The sequence below is a fragment of the Sus scrofa genome, chromosome 1 (assembly GCF_000003025.6).
Source record: "Sus scrofa isolate TJ Tabasco breed Duroc chromosome 1, Sscrofa11.1, whole genome shotgun sequence".
NCBI classification, from domain to species: Eukaryota; Metazoa; Chordata; class Mammalia; order Artiodactyla; family Suidae; genus Sus; species Sus scrofa.
In genome coordinates this window covers 169,469,387-169,497,069 of record NC_010443.5, presented here as the reverse complement: position 1 = coordinate 169,497,069, position 27,683 = coordinate 169,469,387, and the positions used below count along the sequence as shown (strand labels likewise).

The following is a 27,683-nucleotide window of genomic DNA, read 5'->3' as shown; positions in this document are numbered from 1 at the left end:
TAAAAACTTTTGTACCTCAAAGGACACTGTTAAGAAAGTGAAATGACAATTCACAGAATGACAGAACATATTTATAAATTGTGTTTCTGAGAAAGAGCTGGTATCTAGAATGTATACTGATCTTGTAATTCAGTAATAAAAAACTTAACCCAGTTAAAAAGTGGGCAAAGAATATGAAAAGACATTTCTCTGAAGAAGTTATGCAAATAGTCAATAACATACCTGAAAAGATGGTCAAATCATTTGTCATCAGGGAGATGCAAATCAAAAGTACGGTGAGATACCACTTCACTTCTACTAGGATAGCTACAGTAAAACAAGTAATAACAAATGTTGGCAAGGATGTCGAGAAATTGGAAACCTCATATGCTGCTGATGAAAATGTAAAATGGTGCAGCCATTTTATAAAACAGTGTGGTAGTTAGTTTTTACCCAGAAATTCCACTTTTATGTAGATATCCAGGAGAATTGAAAACAGGTATTTGAATAAAAACTTGTACCTGATGTTCTTAGCAATATATTCATAATAGCCAAAAGGTGGAAACAACTCAAATGTCACCTGATGAATTCTGTCATGTAAAGGAATGAGGTACTAGTACATGCTACAATGTGGGTGAACCTTGAAAGCATTTTGTTAAGTGAAAGTCTCATACAAAAGGTCACATATTGTGTGATTCCATTTATAAGAAATATCTAGAATAGGCAAATCTGTAGAGACAGAATGTAGATTAGTATTTGCTTATGGCTGGAGTAGGAAACAGATGACAAGGGCAGGGATAGTTTAAAAGTATAGAGTTTCTCTTTGATATGATGTAGATATTCTAAAATTGTGGTGGTGTATAAACAGCTTTGGGAATTATACTAGAAAGAATTGTACACCTTAAATCGGTGAATTGTATGCTATCTGAATTATATTTCTATGAAGTTATTATACGCAAACACAGAAAAAGAATATTTGTTGTGGCTTTATTTATAATAGCCCCCAAATGGAAGATCCAAATATCAAATCAGTGAAAGAATGAATAACCAAATTGTGATGCATTCCTACCTTGTAACATTATTCAGCAATAAAAAAGAACAAACTGCTGATCCTCATAATGAATGAGTCACAGGAGTTCCCATCATGGCTCAGTGGTTAAAGAATCCGACTAGGAACCATGAGGTTGCGGGTTCGATCCCTGGCCTTGCTCAGTGGGTTAAGGATCCGGCATTGCTGTGAGCTGTGGTATAGATCACAGATGGAGCTCGGATCCTGTGTTGCTGTGGATCTGGTGTAGGCTGGCAGCTATAGCTCCGTTTAGACCCCTAGCTGGAAAACCTCCATATGCCACAGAAGCAGCCCTAGAAATGGCAAAAAGACAAAAAAAAAAAAAAAAAAAAAAAAAAAGAGTCACAAAACATTTTTTTATCAAAAAGTCAGTCATAAAAGAATACAGGGGTTTCTGCTGTGGCACAGTGTGTTAAGAATCTGACTGCTGAGGCTCAAGTTAATGTCAAGGTGCAGGTTTGATCCCCATCCTGGTGCGGTGGGCATTGACGATACTGTTGTGATGTAAGTTGCAGCTTTGGCTCGGACTCAATTCCTGGCCTGGGAACTTCCACATGCTATGGGTGCAGCCATTAAAACAACAACAACAAAAAATACATACTCTATGATTTCATTTGATTTAAGAACTGACAAAGTAATATATAGTGATAGAAAGCATTTCTTAACTCTGTGAGGGATAAGGGTGGTATTGACCAGAAAGGAATAAAATAACTCGCTGAGGTGATAGAAATATTATCATATCTTGGAGTTCCCGTCATGGCTCAGTGGTTAACGAATCCGACTAGGAACCATGAGGTTTCGGGTTTGATCCCTGGCCTCGCTCAGTGGATTAAGGATCTCGTGTTGCTGTGGCGGTGGTGTAGGCCGGTGGCTACAGCTCCAATTTGACTTCTAGCCTGGGAACCTCCATATGCCGCAGGAGCGACCCAAAAAATGGCAAAAAAAAAAAAAAAGAAAAGAAAGAAATGTTCTCGTATCTTGATTTAAGATTACGTGATGTAACCATTTGTTTAAGCTCATCAAACCATATACCTAAGATTAGTGGATTTTACTGTGTGTAAAATACCTTTAAAAAATGGCCCTAAGGCCTGGGAGCTGGTATTACAGAAACTATTACAGGTTCAGAGACATGGCTTCAGGTTTGAAAATGATACAGTGGAGTTAGGATTGAGTCTCTGCTGTATGGTGTAGGAGCTTCCAGAGCTTGAATTTTTCTGTCACTGAAAAGATAATTCGAAAATTCTGCCTGTTGGCCTTGTCTAGAGAAACAAGAAGAATCTTATCAATCTATGTTAGGCCATAGGTAAAGTTTGAAAAAAAATGTTGCTTAAAAAATTAGTGCTGGAGTTCCCATCATGGTGCAGTGGAAATGAATCTGACAAGGAGCTATGAGGTTGCAGGTTCGATCCCTGGCCTTGCTCAGTGGGTTAAGGATCCAGCGTTACCATGAGCTGTGGTATAGGTTGCAGACGTGGGTTGCATCTGGCATGGCTGTCTCTGTGGCATAGGCCAGCAGCTGTAGCTCCAATTCGAACCTTAGCCTGGGAACCTATGCATGCCGTGGGTGCGGCCCTGAAAAGCAAAAAAAAAAAAAAAAAAAAATTTAGTGCCTTGTATTTTCACCATGCACGGGTTCTAGCATCTGAATTTATGCTGTTTGGTACATAATCTCAAACTAAGAAATTATCAAAACTAGACTGGGAACTAAAATAAACACTAAATAAACCTCCCTTGAGGGTTTGTGAGACTTCTCTGAAAATGTCCTTGTAAGATAATCCTGGGAAATCAAACTACTAACAGGGAGTTGGTACACACAACAAAAGAGAGGAGCATCACTTTAACGTTTAGAAATAGTAATATAGCCTGTAAAATAATTTTTAAAGTTGTTAAAGAGTTAAAAGAAGGGATAGAAAACAGAATGAAAGAACAGATGTTAAAAATAAACAAAAACCTAAGGTGTAGGTATGATGGTGAGACACAAAACAGCAAATTTACCCATCTCCAAATGGCATTACCACAATTTATTCAGATAAAACAGAAAATAGAATACAGTGACTTAAAATGTTGAGTGAGTTTTAACTTCTAAAAATTACATAATAATTTAGTACATCTAATATCCTGAACTTTTATATAAAACTTTTTTTTAATGGCCAATCTCATAGCATATGAAAGTTCCTGGGCCAGGAATTAAATCTGAGCTGCAGCCACCACAACACTAGATCCTTTAACCCACTGTACCAGGCCAGGAATCAAACCCGCACATCCATATGACCAAGACCTGAGCCACCGCAGTTGGATTCTTAATCCACAGTGCCAGGCAGGAACACCTATGTAAAACATTTTAATACTGTAATCTTCTTAAATTATTTCTGACTGGCAGTATATCAAGTTAGTTTTCAAAGGGACTGAAAGTGTGGTGATAACTTTCTAAAATTACAGTTTGGGTGGAGTGTGAATAGAACTCACCAGGAGTTTTTTTCTCAACTGGTAGCTCTCCCCAACCTCTGCCCCACCCAAGTGTAGGTTAGTGAGAGTCTAAGCATTCTTTCTCCAAGCATTCTGTCAAAGGGGGATTATTGATAATAAGAGAATAGAATTTTTATTGAGTTATCTTTTGACTAAGAAATGATGATAACTTGGTAATAATACTTGTGTCTTTTTGAAACATTGAACATTTGCAACTAGGGACTCTGTGTAGTGGATAAATAAGTGTTTTATTAGCTTTTTAATTATAGGATATGAAATTTTTATTTTAAAAAACCTGATGTTACGGTACATGAGATTATATCTCCTTAGCTGTAACATAGATGTTTATTCTCTGGAAGTATGTATCTAATTTGGGGAATTATAATTCGGTTAAACCATGCTTTGTAAACCTCTTTGAATTACTCTGCCTCTGTTTAACTTTTAAAATGATTCTACCTTGAGAACTATCCATCGATAGTATCTTGCTCCTGATTATACAGTAAAAATGCAATATTGGAACTTCAGTTCATTGTTTATGTCTTGCTTAATTTGCCTCCATCTGTAGTTAAACTATTCACTTTTGTTTTTTAAAGGCAAAGCTACATACATTGGAACTAATGTCCTAACTCATAGAGATGTTCTCTCGGTAAATGATAGTCAACTCCTCCCAAACCTGGAGAACCTGAATTCTCTTTTAAATCCATGTATTCCTAATGTTTATGGTACAGTTGTCCTTCTCTCTTTACTGCTCAGGTGACTCACTGTTTTAATAGCACTAATCTGGGGCTTTGGTCCTTACCTGAACTTGCGCCTTCTCTTTCCCCGCCAATAGTTGACTGTCTCACTTTGCTAAGAAGTGGTTGTGAGGTACAGATTTTTCAGCTTTGTTTTCAGATTTATAAATACAAAAGTGCTGCTGGGTTTTCCTGCTCTATGGTGCTTTTCTTCCTACTCTTTCAACATTGACACACTTGGAATTCCTACAAGTGTGGTTAATTGCAACATTTGTGAAAGTTTAACTTTTGGTAAATTGTTTTGGGTATATTTCTCTTTGGGGTTCCATCAGTGTTTCTAGCGTTGTTGCCAACTATATGCTAATTATATTTCAGACCTGATAAAAATGAGTCCATTAAAAAAATACCTACACGTTAAAAACTGTTTTTTGACATTTCCCTAGTATTTTAAATTAGACATTTTTAGTATGGTATGAACTCAAAACACTTTTGAGTACTGAAAAAGGATACCTTGAATATACCTAAAGAGGACCTTTATTTTTTTCCTTTTGTTTCTGTTATTGCCTCAAATTAATTGGAAAAAATATTTGCATTTAATCCCAGTTACGGATAAGTTTATATGTACTCTTAACATAGTTGGCAGCATTGCCCTTGATTCTCTATTGGTTTGGGCTTATATAATGTCTTTTTCTTTTCTCCATTTTTTTTTTTCTTTTGCTTCCTAAGGACGTGATGATACAGCGCCATGTGCAATTTTGAAAAGTATGGATAGTATTAGCTTTCTCCAACACCCAGTCCACCAGAGGAGCTTAGAGATTCTGCAGAGGTGCAAGGAAGAGAAGTACAGTAAGGCTGCAAATCCTGATAAACTCTGTGTCATCACATCCATTTGGAAATGGAAACCAGGAGCATTCTACACCTGGGTGGGATGTAAAACAGCATAAGCAATGAGGCCCCTTTAATCCTTTGACCAGTCAATTTCAGGATTCTTCTATTGAGACTTCTTGTTCTTTCTTGGAAAAAGTTGATATATCTTTTAATTTGGATGACTATCTATGATTTTTGAGTTGTTAATTATACTTGGTTACAGACTTTGAATTGGTTTCCATTTTTGTCTTTAAAGTATCCAAGTGATAAGTAAAAATAAACAGTGATTTTTTTTTCTTTTTGAATTTTTAAAACTTTATTTATATCCATTTGTAGTAAACTGCATGCCAAAGCATACAGTTTGGTAAGTTTTGACATATATATTCCCCTGTGAAATTATCACAATCAAAGTAATTAACGTATCTAATACTACCACTAGTTTTCTCTGCCTCTTTCCAATTCCTGCTGATTTTTATGCTTATTTATGCTTAAATTTCAGTATCAGCAGTGTTGCTTTTATGTATTATTGGCAAAGCCACTTAAATTGACTCTGTAGTCCTCCTATCAGACTTTCCAGTCTCATTTAGAGCAAAGCTACCACTAAATGTTTTGGTTTAAGGAATGACAGAATCATCATTGAGTATTCTCTGTTTTCTTTTTTTTTCTTTTTCCTTTTTTTTTTTTTTTTTTTTTTTGTAATATTGGTGTAAACAGATGCCCTTGGTCTCCATTTTCTCCTTTTATATTTGTTATACTCATTCTGCATGAAAATGGATTATTTTGCCTGTTATGGGATTGTGGTTATTTGGCAACTGCTGTTGCTTTAGTGAGAATAAAGGGATCCTTCAGAATACTGAAAGCCTAACTCAGCAGTTTGCATACAGTGGACCTGAATTACGTACACATACAATTCTGAATTTTTTGCAAGTCACCTTAGATTAACTGCTAATTTCACACTTCTTTGATTGAAATTCTGTGAAATAATAGTATTTAATTATCAGTGAAAGGAGAATATAAGTAGAATTCCTAAAGGCAAATGTTGTGGATTCCTTCTTCATTTCTTATTTATGCTGTCATGGTATAAGAAAATGTATAATGCAATTTGAAAAAAAATTATTAAAAATATTTCCTCATTTAAGAAGAACAAAGGTAAGTATTTCATTTAAGGAAGATATCTTTAAAATGTTATTCTTAATTATGTCTGTTGTTTCTAAAAGGTATATAAGTCCTTATTGCAAATACTCATCTTCCTCTTCTAAATCATTTAATCCATGGGACATTATTGAAAAAAGTCTATATGGAGTTCTCATCGTGGCGTAGTGGAAACAAATCTGACTAGGAACCATGAGGTTGCATGTTTGATCCCTGGCCTCACTCAGTGGGTTAAGGATCAGGCATTGCCATGAACTGTGGTGTAGGTCGCAGCTGCGGCTCAGATTCTGAGTTGCTGTGGCTGTGGCAGGCTGGCAGCTGTAGATCCTATTGGACCCCTAGCCTGGGAACCTTCATATGCTGCAGGTGCGGGCCTAAAAAGAAAAAAGAAAAAAGGAAAGAAAACAGTTTACAGATCGTGGGGGAGGACTTTAATTCTTTGTAGCTTTTAAATAATTGCATTCGTTTTCCACACCGGGAACTCCCTGACTGTATTCCAATTAAGTATATATGGGCATAGAGTAAGAAGGTAACAGTTTCAGCTTAAACTGCATGAGGAAGTTGTACACATGCAAATTTATTTCTACATTTGTGGAGGGTGGGATTTTCCATTACTTTAGGTAGTTTTTGCTTGTTTTTTTTTATGGCTGCACCTGTGGTATGTGGTAGTTCCTGAGCTAGGGGTCAGATCAGAATGGCAACTGAGGCCTATGCCACAGCCATGGCAACACTGGACCTGAGCTGTATCTGCCACCTATGCTGCAGCTTGTAGCAACGCCCGAATCCTTAACCCACTGAGCAAGGCCAGGGATGGAACTTGCATCCTCACAGAGACAATGTCAAGTCTTTAACCTGCTGAGCCGCAAGTGGAACTCCTACTTTAGGTAGATATTTTATTTTCTATTATAGTATTTCCAATCATTAAAATTTTTTAATGTATAAAATTATAAACTCAAATTTAAGAGTTTTTTTTTTTTGTCTTTGCTAGGGCCACACCCATAGCATATGGAGGTTCCCAGACTAGGGGTCTAATCAGAGCTGTAACCGCCAGCCTACACCAGAGCCACAGCAACACGGGATCCGAGCCGGATCTGCGACCCACAGCACAGCTCATGGCAGTGTCAGATCCTTAAAACCCACTGAGCGAGGCCAGGGATCGAACCTGCAACCTCATGGTTCCTAGTCGGATTTGTTAACCACTGAGCCATGTTGGGAACTCCAAATTTAAGAGATTGATTTTTAAAAAGTAGGGGCTTACTAGCCCTAGGTAATGGTGAATTGGTGAAGTGAATGAACCCAGTCACAGTTAATGATGATAAAACCTGAAGATTTTGTGGCAGCCTTGTGTTGAATACATCAATTGGTGCCATTTTTCTAACAGCATTTGTTCTCATAATGTCTCTGTGTTACATCTTGATGATGCTGGAAAAGAGGCCAAAAAATACTAACAGAACAAAAAGAAGCAAAAACTAGTGGAAAGTTTATTCTTTGAAGTGAGTTAAGTAGTGGATAGGGATTGTAAATTTGTGACTTTTTGCACAAGGTGCTCCCCAACTCCCATAGCTCCAGTGGCAGAAAACCACAGTCTACTGGTTTGAAATGTCAGATGACAAAGTTGAGGACTGGCAAAGAAGCTTGAAATTTAGGAGGAAAACTCTGGAGCTGAGAGAGCTTCCACAAGGCTAAAGCCCAAAATTAGAATATGAATTCTGCCTTTCATGCCCAGCTGACTACTGTGGGTATTCAGAGGAGACTGTAGGAGCTCTGTCAAAGAGCAGTAGAAACCAAGTAGGAGATAACATTTGAAAGACACAACTGCAGTAGATAAGATTTGTAAATTTATTACATTTTTTTAACTGAGGGCCTTTTAACTATATAGCCTCTTGGGGGATAGTTGAATTCATATAGTGCCTTTAGTTGGGATTCCATAAGTAGAGGAGAGAGAGAAAGAGGCAGAAAAATATTGGAAGAAATAGTGGCTGAAAACTTCTCATTTTGGGTTCTTAAAAACTAGCTTGGAGAGTCAAGACAATCAGTGACATCCAAGTAGAATAAATACAAAAGAAAACCAAAACTAAACACATTATAGGTAAATTGCTAGATGCCAAGGATAAAGAGAAAATCTTGAAAGCAGCCAAGAAAAAATTGGTACATTAAATTCAGAGCTATGCATGCATATCTCAGAACTATTTCAGGTTCAGTTCCAGATCACTGTAATAAAGTAAATATCACAATAAAGGGAGTCACATGCACTTTTTGGTTTCCCAGTGCATATAAAATTATGTTTATACTCTACCGTAGTCTGTTAAGTATTCAGTAGAATTATGTCTCAAAAAGCAATGTACATACCTTAATTAAAAAATGCTTTATTGGAGTTCCCATCATGGCGCAGAGGAAACGTATCCAACTAGTAACCGTGAGGTTGTGGGTTCGATCCATGGCCTCTCTCAGTGGGTTAAGGATCCGGTGTCACTGTGAGCTGTGGTGTAGGTTGCAGATGCAGCTTGGATCTGGCATTGTTATGGCTGTGGTGTAGGCTGGCAGCTGTAGCTCCAATTCGACCTTTAGCCTGGGAACCTCCATATGCTTCGGGTGCAGCCCTAAAACAAACAAAAAAAAACCCCAAAAGCTTTATTGCTAAAGAAGGTTAGCCATTATCTTTAGGGAGTAGTAACATTAGAGATCACTTATCATAGAGCACCATAACAAATAATAATGAAAAAACTTTGAAATATTGCAAGCATTATCAAAATGTGACACAGAGACACTATAAACAAATGCTGTTAGAAAAATGGCACCAATAGACATGTTCAACACAGGGCTGCCACAAATCTTCAACTTTTAAAAAATGCAGTATCTGTAAAGCACAATAAAGTGAAGTACAATAAAAATGAAGTTTGCCTATAATCATTTGATTAACACATGTCCTCTCATTAAAAGCAGTAGAGGTCTTAAAGATATCCCAAAATCATAATTAAAATCCAAACAAAACAGTACAAAACCCCAAAAACAAAAGCAACTTTCAGGCAAAATTTCTTTATTTGAAGTTTGGGTTCAGACAAGATAACTGTCTGTTAGAAGTAAAAGCAAGTCGGAGTTCCCATCGTGGCGCAGTGGAAATGAATCTGACTAGGAACCATGAGGTTGCAGGTTCAATCCCTGGCCTCGCTCAGTGGGTTAAGGATCTGTTGTTGCCATGAGCTGTGGTGTAGGTTGCAGATGTGGCTCGGATCTGGTGTTGCTGTGGCTGTGGTGTAGGCCAGCAGCTGTAGCTCTAATGGGACCTCTAGCCTGAGAACCTCCATATGCCGCCAGTGCGGCCCTATTAAAAAAAAAAAAAAGAAAAAAGAAAGGTAAAAGCAAGTATACAGAAGAACATCACAGAATACATTATAGTTACAGTATATTGTTCACAGTGTTCAGTTATCAGTTAGTTAAATATTCTTTCTCTTTTTCAGCTGCACCCACAGCATATGGAAGTTCCTGGGCCAGGGGTCAAATCTGAGGTGCAGCTATGACCTCCTCCACATCTGGCAACACTGGATCCCTAATCCGTTGTGCCTGGCCAGGGATCAAACGTGCACTGCCACAGAGACAATGCTGGATCATTAATCCACTGACACAGTGGTTACGCCTAAGTATTCTTGTTCAAGTCATTTTATGTATAAATTTTCATTCCTTGAGTAAAACTTACAATGGAGAATTAACTCTCTGTTATAAAGTAGATATATGTTTAACATCATTAGGACCTGTCAAATTTTTGCTGTTTTAAAAATGTTCCATTTTCTTTTGTCTTATATTATTTGTGTTGCTAAACTCATGCCATTCTATTGTCATTCTATCATATCTAAAGTACCTTTTTTCATCTGTCTGCTTCAAGCTTTACTCTTTATTTTTTTGATTTTAACAATTTGACTGTGATGTCCTTAGACATGATTCATATTTGTATTTATCCTGTTGGGTATTTGCCATACCTTTTGGACCTGTACTTCATTATTTTTCATGAAATTTAGGAAATTTTGGACCAGATTTTTTCAGAAATTTTTTTCTGCTTCAGTTTCTCTTTTCCTTTTTAGACTAACAATTACATGTTCTTGGAATATTTGATTTTGTCTCACATCATACTTTGTTCATTTTTCTTATGTTTTTTTCTTTCTGTTCTTCATATTAGATACTTCAAAAAAAATCTGATATCAAGTTCATTATGCCATTTCAAGTCTCCTTGCAAAGCCATAGGATGAATTTTTCACTTCAGAAAATTTCAGTTTTTAGTTCCAGAATATCCCATTTGGTTTTTTTGTTTTGTTTTGTTTTTGTTTTTTTACAGTGTCCATTTCTTTTCTGAGATTTCTTATCTGTTAATTCATAAGATCATCTTATACTTGAAATCATTGAACATTGATAGCAATTTTAATGTCCTTTTATGCTGATTCCACAAGTGAGCAATGTTGGGATCTGATGCTGTCGAAATGGGATTGAGAACAGCTTCATTTTCTAATCTCAGCCATCAGTGCTATTAAACATTTATTAGTTGCTATTAAAAAATCACTACACAGAGGGAAATAAGGAAGTCAAATGATATGCATAAAAGAGACTCCCTGTTGTGTTTGCAAGGAAGATACTTCAAAAAAGAGAAGAAAATTCCCTGGGAGAACTTTACAGTTTAGAAGAATTTAAGAACATGAACCCAATAAACAGTAGCACAAATTTAGGCAATGAAATATCAGAATGATGTTGAAGAGATTTTGAGCTACTGTAACAGGCAGAGACATAAATCAACACTTATGTGATCTCAATAAATAAACATAGCTGAAAATTAAATAATTATAATATTAAGGAAATGCCTGAGATGATTATGTTCAATGTGCAGAAAAAAAATGAATATGGAGAAGAGAAAATGATAATTTATCATAGGAATAATAATTGATGTCCATGACTTGGGAACTGAATAAATGAAACAAAAACAATGCATTCAAATATATAGGAAAATAAAGTTTTTCAAAGTTCTACTGAAATTTTTGATCACATGTCGTATATTTTTCCCACAACAGTTTTTATGTGGATAGAGGCATATGTCTTCACTTTTCTTGGATATATACTAAGGAGTGAAATTGTTGGGTCATATGGTAACTTGTTTAATTTTTTGTTGAACTGCTACACTTTTCCAAAGTGACTATCACTTCACATTGAGCAATGTATACAAGGTTCCAATATTTACGTGTCCTTGCCAGCACTATCTATCTTTTTTATCATAGTCATGCTGGAGGGAATGAGTGTGATCCCACTGTAGTTTTGATTTCATTTCTCTGATGACTAATGATGTTAAGCATCTAGCATTTTTTTTTTTTCGTATTCTTATTATCTATTTGCCTGTAGTTTTTGGAAAAATACCTATCCAAACCCTTTATTCATTTTAAAACTGAGTTGTCTTTTGTATTACTCAGCTGTAAGAGTTCTTTTATATTCTGGATTCAAGTTTCTTATCAGATATTTGAATTGACATTTTCTACCATTCTGTGTGTTGTCTTCACTTTCTTGATAGAGTGTTCTTTGAAACACAAAAGTTTTAGATATTGATCATGTCTACTTTATTAATTTTTTTCTTTGGTTGCTTGTGCTTTTAGTGTCATATCTGGGTAACCTTTGCCTAATCTGATGTAAGAAATATTTAGTCCTCCATCTTAAGAGTTTTATACTTCCAGCGTTTGCACTTTGGTCTTTGATCCAACTTCATTCTTTTCCATGTGGATGTCTAGTTTTCCTAGTTTTTGTTGAAAGTTGAAAATATTATACTTTTCCCATTGAATTGTCTTGGCACCTTTGTCAAAATTTAGTTGATCATAAACTTAGAGGTTAATTTCTGTACTTGCAGTTCCTTTCCATTGACCTATTTGTCTGTCTTTATGGTGGTAATGTACTGTCTCAGTTACCATACCTTTGTAGTAAGTTTTGAATTAAGAAGTATAAGTCCTCCAACTATGTTTTCTTTTTCAACATTGTTTCGGCTATTCAAGGTCCTTTGCATTTCCATATTAATTTTAGGATCAGCTTATTCATTTCAGTTAAAAAAAAACCAGGCAGTTGGAATTTTAATAGAGATTGCATTGATCTGTAGATGAATTTGGAATTTAGAATTGCCATCTAAACAATATTAAGTTTTCCAGTCCATGAGCACGAAGGGCTTTCCATTTATTTAGGTTTTCTTTAATTTCTTTAATGATGCTTTGTAGTTTTTAGTAGACATTTTATATTTTTTGTTAAATTTATTCCTTTTGTATTTTTTGATGCTATTATTAATGAAATTTCTTAATTTCATTTTCTCATTGTTTATTGCTATTGTATAGAAATAAAGTTGAATTTTGAATATTGATCTAAAAATTTTATAATTTTGATGAGCTCATTTAATAGTCCAAAAATATTTTTGTGAATTAGTTAGGATTTTCCTCATACAAAATTGTTACCCCAAATAGAGATACATTTACTGTTTTATATATAGTTGTTTGTATCTGTTAAGCCCATAATATGCTCTAGGTCCATCCACATTGCTGCAAATGGTAGTATTTCATTCTTTTATATATCTGAGTAATATGCCATTGTATATATGCACTACATCTTCTTGAGCTACTTGTCTGTTGATGGGCACTTGGGCTACTTCCATGTCTTGGCTATTGTAAATTGTAAATGAAGGGGTACATGTCTTTTTAATTGGTGTTCTTTGGTTGTTGTTGTTGTTGTTGTTTTTAATGTATACCTAGGATATTGAATTGCTGGATCATATGGTAGTTCTGTTTTATTTTTCTTAGGGCCGCACCTGCAGCATGTGAAAGTTCCCAGGCTAGAGGTTGAATTTGAGCTACAGCTGCTGGCCTACACCACAGCCACAGCAATGTGGAATCCGAGCCACATCTGCGACCTATACCACAGCTAACAGCAATGCCGGATCCCTGACCCACTGATTGAGGCCAGGAATCCTCATGGATACTAGTCGGATTTGTTTCCACTGTGCCGCAATGGGAACTCCAGTGTTCGATTTTAAATTTTTTGAGTCACCTTCACAGTGTTTTCCACAGTGGCAGTACCAGTTTACATTTCCAACAGTGTACGAGAGTTCCTTTTTTCCACATTCTTGCAGATATTTGTTATTTTTTTGATGATACCTCTCATTCTGACCAGTGCGAGGTAATATCTTATTGTGGTTTTGATTTGTACTTCCCTGATGATTAGCAACATTGACCATCTTTTCATGTGCTCTTAGCCATCTCCATGTCTTCATTGGAAAAGTACTTACTCAAGTCTTCTGGCCATTTTTTTGAGTAGATTGTTTAAAAAATATTCTTAATTTATGGAGTTCTCTGGTGGCTGAGTTAATTTCAGGATCTGGCATTGTCACTGCTATGGCTCTGGTTGCTAATGTAAATAGGTTTGATCCCTGGCCCTGGGATCTTCTACGTATTGTGGGTACAGCCAAAAAAAAGGTTGTTAATTCTTGAGGAAGCCATTCGCCATCTTTGATTTTCAGTGTCTCTCTATGTGAGATTAATCGATCTCTAAAATCTATAATTTATGTCAGCAGTATATCTGTTGCTGAAAAATGATGTAAAGAAATCATTAGGAAATTTTTAAATATTAAATTAAGAAATGAGCTTGTGTACTTTTAGACCTTCAGCCCAGTTACCCTTATATTTCCTGATGGTATGTAAATGAGAGAAGAAATTAAAGAATTTATTATTAAATTTCCTAAATGATTTCATTGTTGACTAAGTCAGATTTATAAATAACAGTCATAGGACTTGGTTTATGTTATTATTTAGACATTTCTGACATGTTTAGCAAATATTTACATTTGAAGTATATTAATTTCATTTGTTCTTAGAAAAATTGTTTTATGTTTAATTTCTTTTGACATTGATTGAATTTTTTTGCTTTCTATATACTAGGTATAACTCGGAAAAATCCCAGAACACCTCTTTCTGATCTCCAGGGCATGAATACTCTAAATGAAAAAAACCAACAGTAAGTATGTTTGGCTTATGTTTCCAAGGAAGTATAAGAAAAATAACTACAATTCTTTTTTTTTCCGTTTTTTAAAATTGAAGTGTAGTTGATTTACAATGTTGTGTTAATTTCTGCTGTACAGCAAAATGACTCAGTTATGCTCACACACATACACACTTTTTTAAATATTCTTTTCTGTTATTACTTATCTTAGGATATTGAATATAGTTCCCTGTGCTGTACAGTAGGCCTCACTGTTTATACCTTCCATATGTCGTAGTTGTATCTACTAACCCCAAACTCCTATTCTATCCCTTCTCCACCTTCTTCCCCCTTGGCAATCGCAAGTCTGTTCTCTTTGTGTCTGAGTCCATTTTTGTTTTGTAGATAGGTTCATTTGTGTCATATTTGTGTCATATTGTGTCATATTTTATATTACACATGTAAGTGATATCATAAGGTATTTTTCTTTTTCTTTTTGACTTAGGCTTAGTATGATGATCTCTAGGTTCCATTTATGTTGTTGCATATGGCATTGTTTCATTCTTTTTAAAGGCCGAGTAGTATTCCATTATATATATGTACATCTTCTTTCTTCTTTATCCATTCCTCTCTCAGTGGACATTTAGGTTGTTTCCATGTCTTGCCTATTGTAAATAGTGCTGCTACGAACATAGCGGTGCATGTATCTTTTTTTTTTCCTCTTGTTTTATTATTTAATTTTTTTCTACTGTACAGCATGAGGACCAAGTTCCTCTTACATGTATACATTTTTCCCCCACCCTTTCTTCTGTTGCAATATAAGTATCAAGACATATTTCTCAATGCTACTCAGCAGGATCTCCTTGTAAATCCATTCCAAGTTGTATCCAATAACCCCAAGCTCCAGATCCCTCCCACCTCCTCCCTCCCCGCCTAGGCAGCCACAAGTCTATTCTCCAAGTCCATGATTTTCTTTTCTGAGGAGATGTTCATTTGTGCTGGATATTAGATTCCAGTTATAAGTGATATCATATGGTATTTGTCTTTGTCTTTCTGGCTCATTTCACTCAGTATGAGAGTCTCTAGTTCCATCCATGTTGCTGCAAATGGCATTATGTCGTTCTTTTTTATGGCCAAGTAGTATTCCATCGTGTATATATACCACATCTTCCTAATCCAATCCTCTGTCGATGGACATTTGGGTTATTTCCATGTCTTGGCTATTGTGAATAGTGCTGCAATGAACATGCGGGTGCATGTGTCTCTTTTAAGTAGAGTTTTGTCCGGATGTATGCCCAAGAGTGGGATTGCGGGGTCATATGGAAGTTCTATGTATAGATTTCTAAGGTATCTCCAAACTGTTCTCCATAGTGGCTGTACCAGTTTACATTCCCACCAACAGTGCAGGAGGGTTCCCTTTTCTCCACAGCCCCTCCAGCACTTGTTATTTGTGGACTTATTAATGATGGCCATTCTGACTGGTGTGAGGTGGTATCTCATGGTAGTTTTGATTTGCATTTCTCTTATAATCAGCGATGTTGAGCATTTTTTCATGTGCTTGCTGGCCATCTGTATATCTTCCTTGGAGAACAGTCTATTCAGGCCTTTTGCTCATTTTCCCATTGATTGATTGGCTTTTTTGCTGTTGAGTTGTATAAGTTGCTTATATATTCTAGAGATTAAGCCCTTATCCGTTGCATCATTTGAAACTATTTTCTCCCATTCTGAAAGTTGTCTTTTTGTTTTCTTTTGGGTTTCCTTTGCTGTGCAGAAGCTTTTCAGTTTGATGAGGTCCCATGGGTTTATTTTTGCTCTAATTTCTATTGCTTTGGGAGACTGAGCTGAGAAAATATTCTTGATGTTGATGTCAGAGAGTGTTTTGCCTATGTTTTCTTCTAGGAGTTGGATGGTGTCCTGTCGTATATTTAAGTCTTTCAGCCATTTGGAGTTTATTTTTGTGCATGGTGTGAGGGTGTGTTCTAGTTTCATTGCTTTGCATGCAGCTGTCCAGGTTTCCCAGCAATGCTTGCTGAATAGACGTTCTTGTTCCCATTTTATGTTCTTGCCTCCCTTGTCAAAGATTAATTGACCATAGGTGTCAGGGTTTATTTCTGGGTTGTCTATTCTGTTCCATTGGTCTGTCTGTCTGTTTTGATACCAGTACCACACTGTTTTGATGACTGTGGCTTTGTAGTATTTCTTGAAGTCTGGGAGAGTTTCGCCCCCTGCTTGGTTTTTGTTTCTCAGGATTGCTTTGGTGATTCTGGGTCTTCTGTTGTTCCATATAAATGTTTGGATTGTTTTTTCTAGTTCTGTGAAAAACGTCGTGGGTAATTTGATAGGGATTGCATCGAATCTGTAGATTGCTTTGGGTAAGCATGGCCATTTTTACAATATTGATTTTTCTAATCCATGAACATGGAATATCTTTCCATTTCTTTACATCTTCTTTGATTTCTTTGATTAAAGTTTTATAGTTCTCGGCATATAAGTCCTTTACCTCCTTGGTCAGGTGTATTCCGAGGTATTTGATTTTGTGAGGTGCAAGTTTAAAAGATATTGTATTTTCGTATTCCTTTTCTGACATTTCATTGCTGGTATACAGAAATGCGACTGACTTCTGAATGTTAATCTTATATCCTGCTACTTTGCTGAATTTATTAATCAGTTCAAGTAGTTTTTGGGTTGAGTCCTTAGGGTTTTCTATGTATAGTATCATGTCATCTGCATACAGTGACAGTTTGATCTCTTCTCTTCCTATATGGATGCCTTTTATTTCTTTCATTTGTCTAAGTGCTATGGCTAGGACTTCCAAAACTATGTTGAAGAGCAGTGGTGAGAGTGGGCATCCCTGTCTTGTTCCAGATTTGAGTGAGAAGGCTTTCAGTTTTTCCCCATTGAGGATTATATTTGCTGTGGGTTTATCATAAATGACTTTGATTATATTCACGAATGTTCCCTCTATACCCACTTTGGCAAGAGTTTTGATCATGAATGGATGTTGGACTTTGTCAAATGTTGTTTCTGCATCTATGGAGATGATCTCATAGTTTTTGACTTTCTCATTTGTTAATGTGGTGCATGATGTTGGTTGATTTGCGTATGTTGAACCATCCTTGTGAACCTGGGATGAACCCTACCTGGTCATGGTGTATGATCTTTTTGATATGTTGTTGGATTTGGTTGGCTAAGATTTTGTTGAGAATTTTTGCATCTATATTCATCAAAGATATTGGCTGATAGTTTTCTTTTTTGATGGTATCTTTGGTTTTGGAATTAGGGTGATGATGGCATCATAGAATGTCTTTGGGAGTGTTCCTTCTTCAACCTTTTGAAAAAGTTTATGGAGAATGGGCACCATCCTTTTTATATGTTTGATAGAATTCGCCTGTGAAGCCATCTGGCCCTGGACTTTTATTTCTAGGGAGTGTTTTTATGACATCTTCAATTTCATTTCTATTGATCAGTCTGTTCACTTGGTCTCTTTTTTCTTCATTCAGTTTTGGCAGGCTGTGAGATTGTAGAAAATTGTCCATTTCTTCCAGATTGTCAAATTTGTTGGCATAGAGTTGTTCATAGTATTCTCTTATGGTTTTTTGTATTTCTGCAATATCCGTTGTGATTTCTCCTTTTTCTTTTCTGATTTTGTTCATTTAGGTTCTTTCTCTCTTCTTAGTGAGTCTAGCTAGGAGTTTGTCAATTTCGTTTACCTTTTCAAAGAACCAGCTCTTGGTTTTAATAATTTTCTCTATTTTTTGAATCTCTATTTCATTGATTTCTTCTTTGGTCTTTATAATTTCCTTCCTTCTGCTGACTTTAGATCTTTTTTGTTCTTTTTCTAATTTGTTTAGGTGGAGGGTTAAGTTGTCAATTTGAGATCTTCTTTTTTGAGGAAAGCCTGTATCGCTGTGAATTTCCCTCTGAGCACTGCTTTTGCGGCCTCCCATAGATTTTGAGAGGTTATGTCTTCATTATTGTTTGTCTCAACGTATTTTTTAATTTCCTTCTTGATTTCCTCATTGACCCATTTGTTTTTTAGTAGCATGTTGTTTAGTCTCCATGTAGTAAGTTTTTTTCTCATTTCTTTTCCTGTGGTTGATTTCTAGTTTCATACCATTGTGGTCAGAGAAAATATTTGAAATAATTTCTATACTTTTAAATTTGTTGTTAGCTTTGTGTCCTAATATTTGGTCGATTCTTGAGAATGTTCCATGCACACTTGAGAAGAATGTGTAGTCTGATTTTTTTGGATGTAGTGTCATGAAGATGTCAATTAAGTCTCTATTGTTTCCTTTAGGATGTCTGTTGCTTTATTTGTTTTCTGTCTAGAGGATCTGTCCACTCGTGTGAGTAGGATATTAAAGTCTCCTACTATGATTGTATTCCCATCAGTTTCTCCTTTTATGTCTGTTAATATTTGTTGTATATATCTGGGTGCTCCTGTATTTGGGGCATATATGTCGACGATAGTAATATCCTCTTCTTGGATGGATCCCTTAATCATTAAATAGTGTCCTTCTTTGTCTTTCTTTATGTCTTTTGCTTTAAAATCTATTTTTTCTGATATGAGTATTGCAACTCCTGCTTTCTTGTCATGTCTATTGGCATGAAATATTTTTTCCCACCCCTTCACTTTCAATCTATATGTGTCCTTTGTCCTAAGGTGAGTTTCTTGTAGGCAGCAGATTGAAGGTTTTTGCTTTTTTATCCACTCAGGCACTCTGTGTCTCTTGATTGGAGCATTCAGTCCATTGACATTTAAGATGATAATTGATAGATGATTATTTATTGCCATTTTAAACCTCGTGTTTCAGTTGATTCTATGGTTCTCCATTCTTTATTTTTTTGGTTGGATGGTCTCCGATTATTTCCTGTTTCTGTTTGAGTGTTTTGTTTTTCATTTTTTGCAAATGCAATGTTTGGTTTTGGTTTGTGGGTGCCCTGTTTTTTAAGTATGCTAACCCGTTCCTATAATCGTGTGTTTTAGCCTAATGGTCTTATAGGTTCAAATCCTTCATTACTATACTAAAATTAAGAAGAGAAACAAACAAACAAAAAAAATTTTTTTAACAAAGATTCTATTAATTTCCTTACTTCCTTTGCCCACATTTTATGATTTTGATGACTTTTTTTCTTTTTAATTTTATTTTGTTTTAAACATGTTCATGATTGTATGCTGGCTTATTTGAGTGACTGCTCTCTGATTGTGGTTTCCTCAATCATCCTTTCTTTTTGGTTTAGAGAAGTCCTTTCAATATTTCTTCTAGCCTGGGTTTTGTATTGCTGTATTCTTTTAGCTTTTGTTTGTTGGAAAAATTTTTTATTTCCCCTTCTATTTTAAATGATATTCTTGCTAGATAGAGTATTCTAGGTTGCATATTTTTTCCTTTTAGCACTTTAAATATCTCTTGCCATTCCCTCCTGGCCTGTAGAGTTTCTGTAGAGAAATCAGCTGATAACCTTATGGGGGTTCCCTTACAGGTAACATTCTGCTTTTTTCTTGCTGCCTTTAGGATCCTCTCTTTATCATTAACTTTTGCCATTTTTATTATAATGTGTCTTGGGTTCAACTTGTTTGGGGCCCTCTGTGCTTCCTGTATCTTAAACTCAGTATCCTTTAGATTTGGAAAGTTTCCAGCAATAATTTCTTCAAAAATATTTTCCATCCCCTTATCTTTTTCTACTCCTTCTGGAATTCCCATTATGTGTAGATTGGCCTGCTTTATATTATCCCATAGGTCTCATATATGTATCTTTTTAAATTATATTTTGGTTTGTTATATGCCCAGGAGTGCAATTGCTGGGTCATATGGTAGTTCTGTTTTTAGTTTTTTGAGGAACATTCTTACTGTTTTCCACAGTGGCTACACTATGGAAAATTACATTCCCACCGATAATTTAGGAGGGTTCCTTTTTCTCCATGCCCTCTTCAGCATTTATTATTTGTAGACTTTTTAATGATGGACATTCTGACCCATATGTTGTGATACCTATTGTAGTTTTGATGTGCATTTCTCTAATCATTAGCAGTGTTAAGCATCTTTTCATGTGCCTATTGACCATCTATATATTTTCTTTGGAGAAATGTCTGTTTAGGTCTTCTCATTTTTTGATTGGGTTGTTTGTTTTTTGTTGTTGATTTAGAGTTCTTATTAATCATTTTTGTGGCTTTAGAAATGTAAAGAAAATCAGGCCCAGGGTTTTTTCTAAATTTCTTAAAGCTTTTAAAAATGATGTAATGTTAATTGGGTTAAAGTTAGAACTATTAAGAGTTAATTAGCTAAGATTGCCTCTGGTATAATGGTTGTACTCTTTAAAAAAAAAAAAAAAACGGTTTCCCCAGAATAATTAAAAATGAACACATATGTAATCATTTGAGACTTTTCTTGCGTTTCATGTCCTTTGCAAAAGTTGTGGGTATTCTGCTTCTTTCCAGTAATAACTGGAAAGTAGTAAGTAATAACTTAGTAAGTAGGTAAGTAATAACTGAGTAGTTTTATTTATTTCAAACCATATGGTACCTTTTCTTAATGAGTATGATAACCAAAGCTTATCTTTTACAATTTCAATGAAGTATTCTTGAGTAAAATTTGAACATAAAAAATATAATTATTTTTCTGAGTTTGCAAGTGAACTTCCTTTTTCCTTTACACATACTATTTTACAAAGATTGTACTTTAAATGAGCAAAAGAGCATTGTTTAGTGTCTAGAGGCTACTGTGCACCTTTTAAATATCATCAGGATGCTCCTGGTAAGACACTAAGATTAGGATGGTCCATCATTTAAAATTAAAGTATAACTTCATTGATCAGTTTTTTCAATTTGAGAAACTATGGATTTCTTTCTTTTTTTTTTTGCTTTTTAGGGCTGCACTCGAGGCATATGGAGGTTCCCAGGATAGGGGTCGAATCGGAGCTACAGCTGCCAGCCTACACCACAGCCACAGCAACATCAGATCTGGGCCTTGTCTGTGACCTACAGCAACACCAGATCCTTAGCCCACTGAGCAAGGCGAGGGATTGAACCCTCAACCTCATGGTTCCTAGATGGATTCATTTCTGCTGTGTCACAACAGGAACTCCTATTATGGCTTTCTAGTGTATATTGTCACTTATCTGCACCATAGCTTTTTTATTACTCTCTATAGCTTATTATAAGAAGTGTAGTTCACTATTTTTGCCTGAAATAGCTGTTATAGCCCAAAAACCCAACTTCAACTATACTTATCTTTAATGCCAAACTGAACTATATATATCTTTATAGTGTATCCATTTTGTTTTCTTAACAGTGATGCTTGGCTGGTGATGAAAATCACTGGTGTATGTGCATGCTAGATTTTACCCAAGAACAGATTAGATCATTAATCTGATGATCTATGTACCTTTTAATCTATTATTATTATCATTATTATTATAATCTATTATTTCTATCTATTGGCAATATTCTCACCCTGGCAATTAGCAATGCCCTAATTTAAGGAACTTATTTTCTTGATTTAGGTAAAAAAGGAACTGTGACTTGCAGCATTTCCCAAAGCAATTTAATGGTCATAACTCTCTTAATTCTTAATTTCTGTTTCTTTATACTTTCTATTTTTGATGCTTAAAGTTATTTATATGGGCTTCTGTTTTGTATTTATCAGTTGGGATAGTCCTGTATTTTGGTTTAAGATTGATTGATCATGGAGTTCCTGTCATGGTGCTGCAGAAACAAATCCAACTAGGAACCATGAGGTTGTAGGTTTGATCCCTGGCCTTGCTCAGTGGGTTAAGGATCTGGCGTTGCTGTGAGCTGTGGTGTAGGTCGAAGATGTGGCTTGGATCTGGCATTGCTGTAGCTGTGGTGTAGGCCGGCAGCTGTAGCTCCTATTGGACCCCTAGCCTGGGAACCTCCATATGCTGTGGGTGCGGCCCTAAAAAAAAAAGACAAAAAGACAAAAAAAAAAAAAAGATTGATTGGTCTTGCTCAAACAGTTAGCTGAATTTAGACACTCATAGAGTAACAAACTAATTCTGTAAAGAAGTGTGTATAAGCTTGTTTATGAGATCCTTCTTCACAGAGTAATTGATCACATCAGCTTGATTATTTTCATTTGTATGCAATAAAGAAAGATATGTGGCATTGATGAAATGTTATCAGGAAGAGACCAACTAGCAGCCTTGACGAGACAGATACTTCTGCTTGCATTTATTTGTATTGTGAATTTATTTTAGAGAAAATTGGTGAGATGGAGAAGATAGAATAAAAGATACTTAAAAACCATGGGGAGTTCCTGTCGTGGCTCAGTGGTTAACGAATCCGACTAGGAACCATGAGGTTGCGGGTTCGATCCCTGGCCTTGCTCAGTGGGTTAAGGATCTGGCATTGCTGTGAGCTGTGGTGTAGGTCACAGACGGGGCTCACATCCCGTGTTGCTGTGGCTCTGGCGTAGGCTGGCGGCTGCAGCTCCGATTAGACCCCTAGCCTGGGAACCTCCATATGCCACAGGAGTGGCCCTAGAAAAGGCAAAAAGACCAAAAAGAAAAAAAAAGATACTTAAAAAATGAAATCAACCATGAAATCATTAGCTTGTATCTACTCGGTGGAGTCTTAATCCTCCCCATGGAATATTCCTAATAATTGACTCTTAATGAAATAGAATATCCAATTTGGTGGTGATCTAGGACTAAGAATTGATGTAGTCTGTGTAAAAACAAGGAAATGCAAATAGTAAAAACTATTTTTAGCCAGTGCAAATATTCTCCAAGTGAGAGATAAAACTTGCATTAACATGAAGTGGGCAGTTTTTTGGTAAGAGGGTATAAACTGGAATCAAATGTCTTTTTATCAAAATATTTGAAAAAAGTACAGAACCTCTAATCATATATCATGAAGCAAAGATGGTAAATGCGCTATACAGGCCACTGAATTGACTCTAAATATGAGTAACTAAAAAGGCTACATTGGTAGCTAAACATGTATTCCTAGGTGGAAAAGCTCTTGTGAATAGTTGTAGAGCAGAATGTGTGAAGATAAAATATGATATCCTATATTGGGATAACATGCCTTTGGAAACTTATTACCTAGGAAGAAATGGGTGTTTATCATCAGAATTTATTGTTGACAAGTACATAATGAATTTTGTACATTGTGGAAATATATGGTAGATTTTATAGTGAAATGGTGTCTGTTGTACTGTCATGCTAGTTCCAGGGCATTAAGGTAGTAGAATTAAGTCTCACTAAAACTCCTGATTGTGGTACCATTTTTAAGGACTTTGGATATATTGATAATCATATATTTGAGGATTGGGATAAACTTATCCTCTAACAGTTGACTATGTAGCATGTGTGGATCCTAATTTCTGTTCCTAATATAACTAAAAACTCACTATCTAAAGCATTATTTTTGTTTAAATTTAACTTTTTGTCTTGATCTGGGCAAATGTCTACTTACCATCCAAGACATTATATTATAAAATGCAACGTAATAACAAAAATAAATACTTTTTTGAAGGATAAGTCAATTTATTACTAGAGGTTTAGAAGAAGTTTTCGTTTTAGCACAGTTTATAAAAATGGTTGGATTTCAGGATTATCTTAAAATCAATATGACTTGATGTCGCATAAAACAGTTTGCAGTGATTTCTCATATGTTACAGGTAGATAAATCTCATGGCCTTTGTTCATGTCTTAGTATGTATTTTGTTTATTGGAAAAATTGCTGTGAGCTGTGGTGTAGGTCTCAGACACAGCTCAGATCTGGCATTGCTGCAGCTATGGCGTAGGCCAGAAGCTGTAGCTCTGATTGGACCCCTAGCCAGGGAACTTCCATGTGTCACAAGTGTGCAGCCCTAAAAAAAAAGCAAAAAAAAAAAAATTATTTTAATATATATTCTTAATCATATCAATGTTTTACCTGAAATCGTCCTTTCTCGTTTTCATTAAAAGTCAAAAACTCTTCCTCTCTGACTTGATTTCCTGCCATTCTTCCCCGGCTTTCTCCAGGTCAGCCTTGCTGATTTAATATATCTCAGACTCATCAACAACATTCCTGCCTCTGGTACTTTGTATTTTCTTTTCTTTCTGCATAGGTGCTCTTCTTCCAAATAACTGCTTGGTTTGCTTTTTTTTTTTTTTTTTTTTTTTTTAAATCTCTATTTAAATGGAATCTTAGCAATGAGGCCTCCCTTGACCCTATTTAAAAAAACTAGCATCCTGGCATTTTTAATCCTTCTTCCCTGTTTAAAATTTCTCCTTAGCACCTGTCATCTGCATATAATATATTTCCTTTTCTTTTTTTTGTTTTTTGTTTTGTCTTTTAGGGCCGCACCTATGGCATATGAAAGTTCCCAGGCTAGGGGTTGAATCCGAGCTATAGCTGCCAGCCTACACCACAGCCACAGCAATACCAGGTCCGAGCCACTGTGTCTGCAACCTACACCACAGCTCACGGCAATGCCGAATCCTTAACCCACTGAGTGAGGCCGGTGTAGAACCTATATCTTCATGGATGCTAGTCAGGTTCATAAGCCCCTGAGCCGCAATGGGAACTCCTGTATTTTCTTATGTGTTTAATGTTTGTCTCCTTCCACTGGGATTTTAGCCTCATGAAGGTAGAGATTTTTTTTTTGTTAATTGGAATATGCCTACTGCTAGAAAATAATTGGTACTAGTTGGTGCTCAAATATTTTTGAATGAATAAATGAGCATATTCTATTATGCTTTCATTGGTATTATGTTTTTAATTTTCAGGGGATATTTGTTATTTATTTTGTTTTCTTAGTGTTTATTTTTTATAGTGTCTCGTTCTTATTTTATAGATAGAATGTTTTCTCTCTTCTCTCTAAAGTTATTAATGATCACTTTTTGAAACTTTTTTTTTTCTTACTTTTTTATCTTCTTCAAGATTTTTATGTCGTGATTGTTTTGGTCAATGTGTTTCATGCTAGGTACTCAGATGTCTACTGAGCCTGGGTTGACTGTTCCTATTTTGAATTGAGATACTGAAAATATAATTGGAATCTCTGATTAATTGATTGTGTTGTCAATCTCTGAAACATATCAATATCTTTGTGTCTTTCCTCTTGGGCTGATCACATTCCACACAAAAGTTTATTTTCATTTTCTGCCTGGAGGATATAGTCCCAGCTGCCAGCATTCAAGAGCTGACTGTGTCAGAGGACTGAGAATCTGTGTTCTCAATATTTCCTTTGACTTCTGTGTAGTACACCCATCCTCAGTTGTGCCTGGCGCTTTCCACAGACTTTCTCTTTCATCCTCTTTCTTAGGTAAACCAGGGAAGGTCAGCAGGCTGCATGGAGTTCTAAATGCTTCTTAAACTGGGAGCTTTCAACTAGTGCTCCTGTTTTTAACCCATCATTCCCACCAGTCCAGAGGTACCCAGTATCACCAACTCTGGAGCCTTTTGGGAGTTCTGAAGAGTAAATAGGGATGCTTTTCAGCTTTCCCCTCAGTCAGTTAAGATTTCTTTCTCAAGCTTACTATTGAGAAAGAAGTTTGCTTTCTATATTCATCTGCTTTCCATTGTTAAAAAATATATTACTGTTATTTCTTAGTATAGTCACTTTATTCTTAAGTGTTTATTCCTGTATAAATTGTTTTATTAATGCCTTTATGGGTTTTTGGAGGAATCCAAATATATGTCCTATTTGCTGTCTTACATGGAAAGCCCTCTATGAACTCTTTATGTTATCATCACTGATAGTTTTATCTGTTTTGTTCATTCCTACATCTCCAGTGTCTGGAGTAGTGCCCGGTCCATGGAAGGAGCATAGTAACTTGATGGATGTGTATGTAGTGAGTGTATGAGTAAGATGTCCCAGGAGGAAGTTAAATATTCAATAGAATGGGACTGCCTGTTAGGATTGTAAATTCCTTTTAGTTCTAAAATCCAGCAGAGACAAAGCCATGACATTATAATATATTATATAATTTGTTGTTTGTTAAGTGGTATATTTAAAGGTATTGGCTATACGATGTGTTCATCGACATGTACATTTTGAATGTGAATGTGCTCAATTCCATAGAAATTTTTTGTTCTGAAAGAGTAAAAGTTTAGCCCAAATTGATTGATTATCTCTCTGATAATACCATTTCCTGCTGGTTTAGCATTTTTTCTAAATTTTAACTTTAAAGTTCTATTTTACTTTTTAAAGCAGTTTATAGAGTGTTAGAGATGTCTCAATTAAATCAAATTATACTGCATTTAATTTTTACAGTGAAACATTTGATATTACATGGAATGGCAGAACTGGGATTCGCCAGAGCAGACTATCAAGTAGCACCACCTTGCTTGATAAAGATGGAATATTTGCAAATTCAGCTAGCAGCAAACTCTTGGAGAGAGCACATGGAATTCTCACGTTAGTATTGATCTATAAAGTGGATTGCTTTTTTATGATTGATATAAAATTTCTGGCTGAAATAAGAGAAGTGATCATGAAACATTATTTTCATGAGTAGAATTTTGAAGAGGAACAAGACAAAAATAGAATTTAGAGCTGTTATAGTCTCATATATTGTAAAGCTGGTATTTTTTGTTTGTTTTCATGTCACCAAGAGAATCATGATTGAATATACTCATTATGGAGATGATTCTTTCTTGCTCTTAAACAGACCCTCCATCCAGAGAGAAAAAACGGTTAGCTCTTTTTAGGATTCCCAGCTTTAACTCTAGTTCTCCTTTAATTCCTAACCAATTGGGCAGGGAAATCCCTTATGAAATGGTGACTGGGACCATATACAGTTGATCCCTCAACAGTGCATGGGTTAGAGGTGCCAACCTGCACAGTTGAAAATCTGCACATCACCTTTAGCTCTCCATATTCACTGTCCCTTGGTATGTGTGATTCTGCATCCACAGATTCAGTGAACCTCACATTGAGTAGCACCATTGTAGTTACTGTTGAAAACATTCTTTGTATAAGTTGAAACCTGCAATGTTCAAGGGGCACCTGTATAGTGATGTATAACATTTGTTGAAATCTGCCGTTCCTCCTTACCTGATCTAGGACTGGTTTGAGGACATAGATGTAAACATGCATGGTGGACTAGTAAAAAGTTCGTAGCTACCTATATCAACATAATTTCAAATTCTTCCAAAATATATTTTTTGACCCCTAGCTAGAAATGTGACTGAATTGGATTCCCTAATTCCTAAGTCACTGCTTAACAGTGTTAATAGGCTCAATATATATGCATATCTTGCTATACTCTAAAATTGTAAATTAACTTATTTAATCCTCATAGCAATTCTATAAGGTAGTTAGTATTATCATCCTTATTTTACATCATTACATAATGAGACCAAGTCTTAGAGAGATTAAATTCATATTTTAGTAAATGATAGTGTTTAGATTCAAGTTCCGGGTCTTTCTGATTCCACAGCCCATGTCCATAAGCACTGGGCTTTATTCCCTTTATGTAGCTATTAAAAA

The 27,683-nt window shown here is 35.7% G+C and overlaps 1 protein-coding gene across 21 annotated transcripts in view; it reads left to right on the top strand.

Moving 5' to 3' along the window:
* The window catches only part of MYO9A (myosin IXA), a 226,744-nt gene that overhangs the window by 99,702 nt on the left and 99,359 nt on the right, over positions 1–27,683 (top strand). For 18 of the 21 annotated variants that reach the window (XM_021100912.1, XM_021100896.1, XM_021100965.1 and 15 more), the window contains 3 exons: positions 4,975–5,094; positions 14,205–14,280; positions 26,466–26,609. In XM_021100912.1, coding sequence (XP_020956571.1) covers positions 4,975–5,094; positions 14,205–14,280; positions 26,466–26,609 — 340 coding nt within the window. The remainder of the gene's footprint in view (positions 1–4,974; positions 5,095–14,204; positions 14,281–26,465; positions 26,610–27,683) is intronic. The other 3 variants (XM_021100980.1, XM_021100971.1, XM_021100967.1) reach the window with 1 other exon arrangement.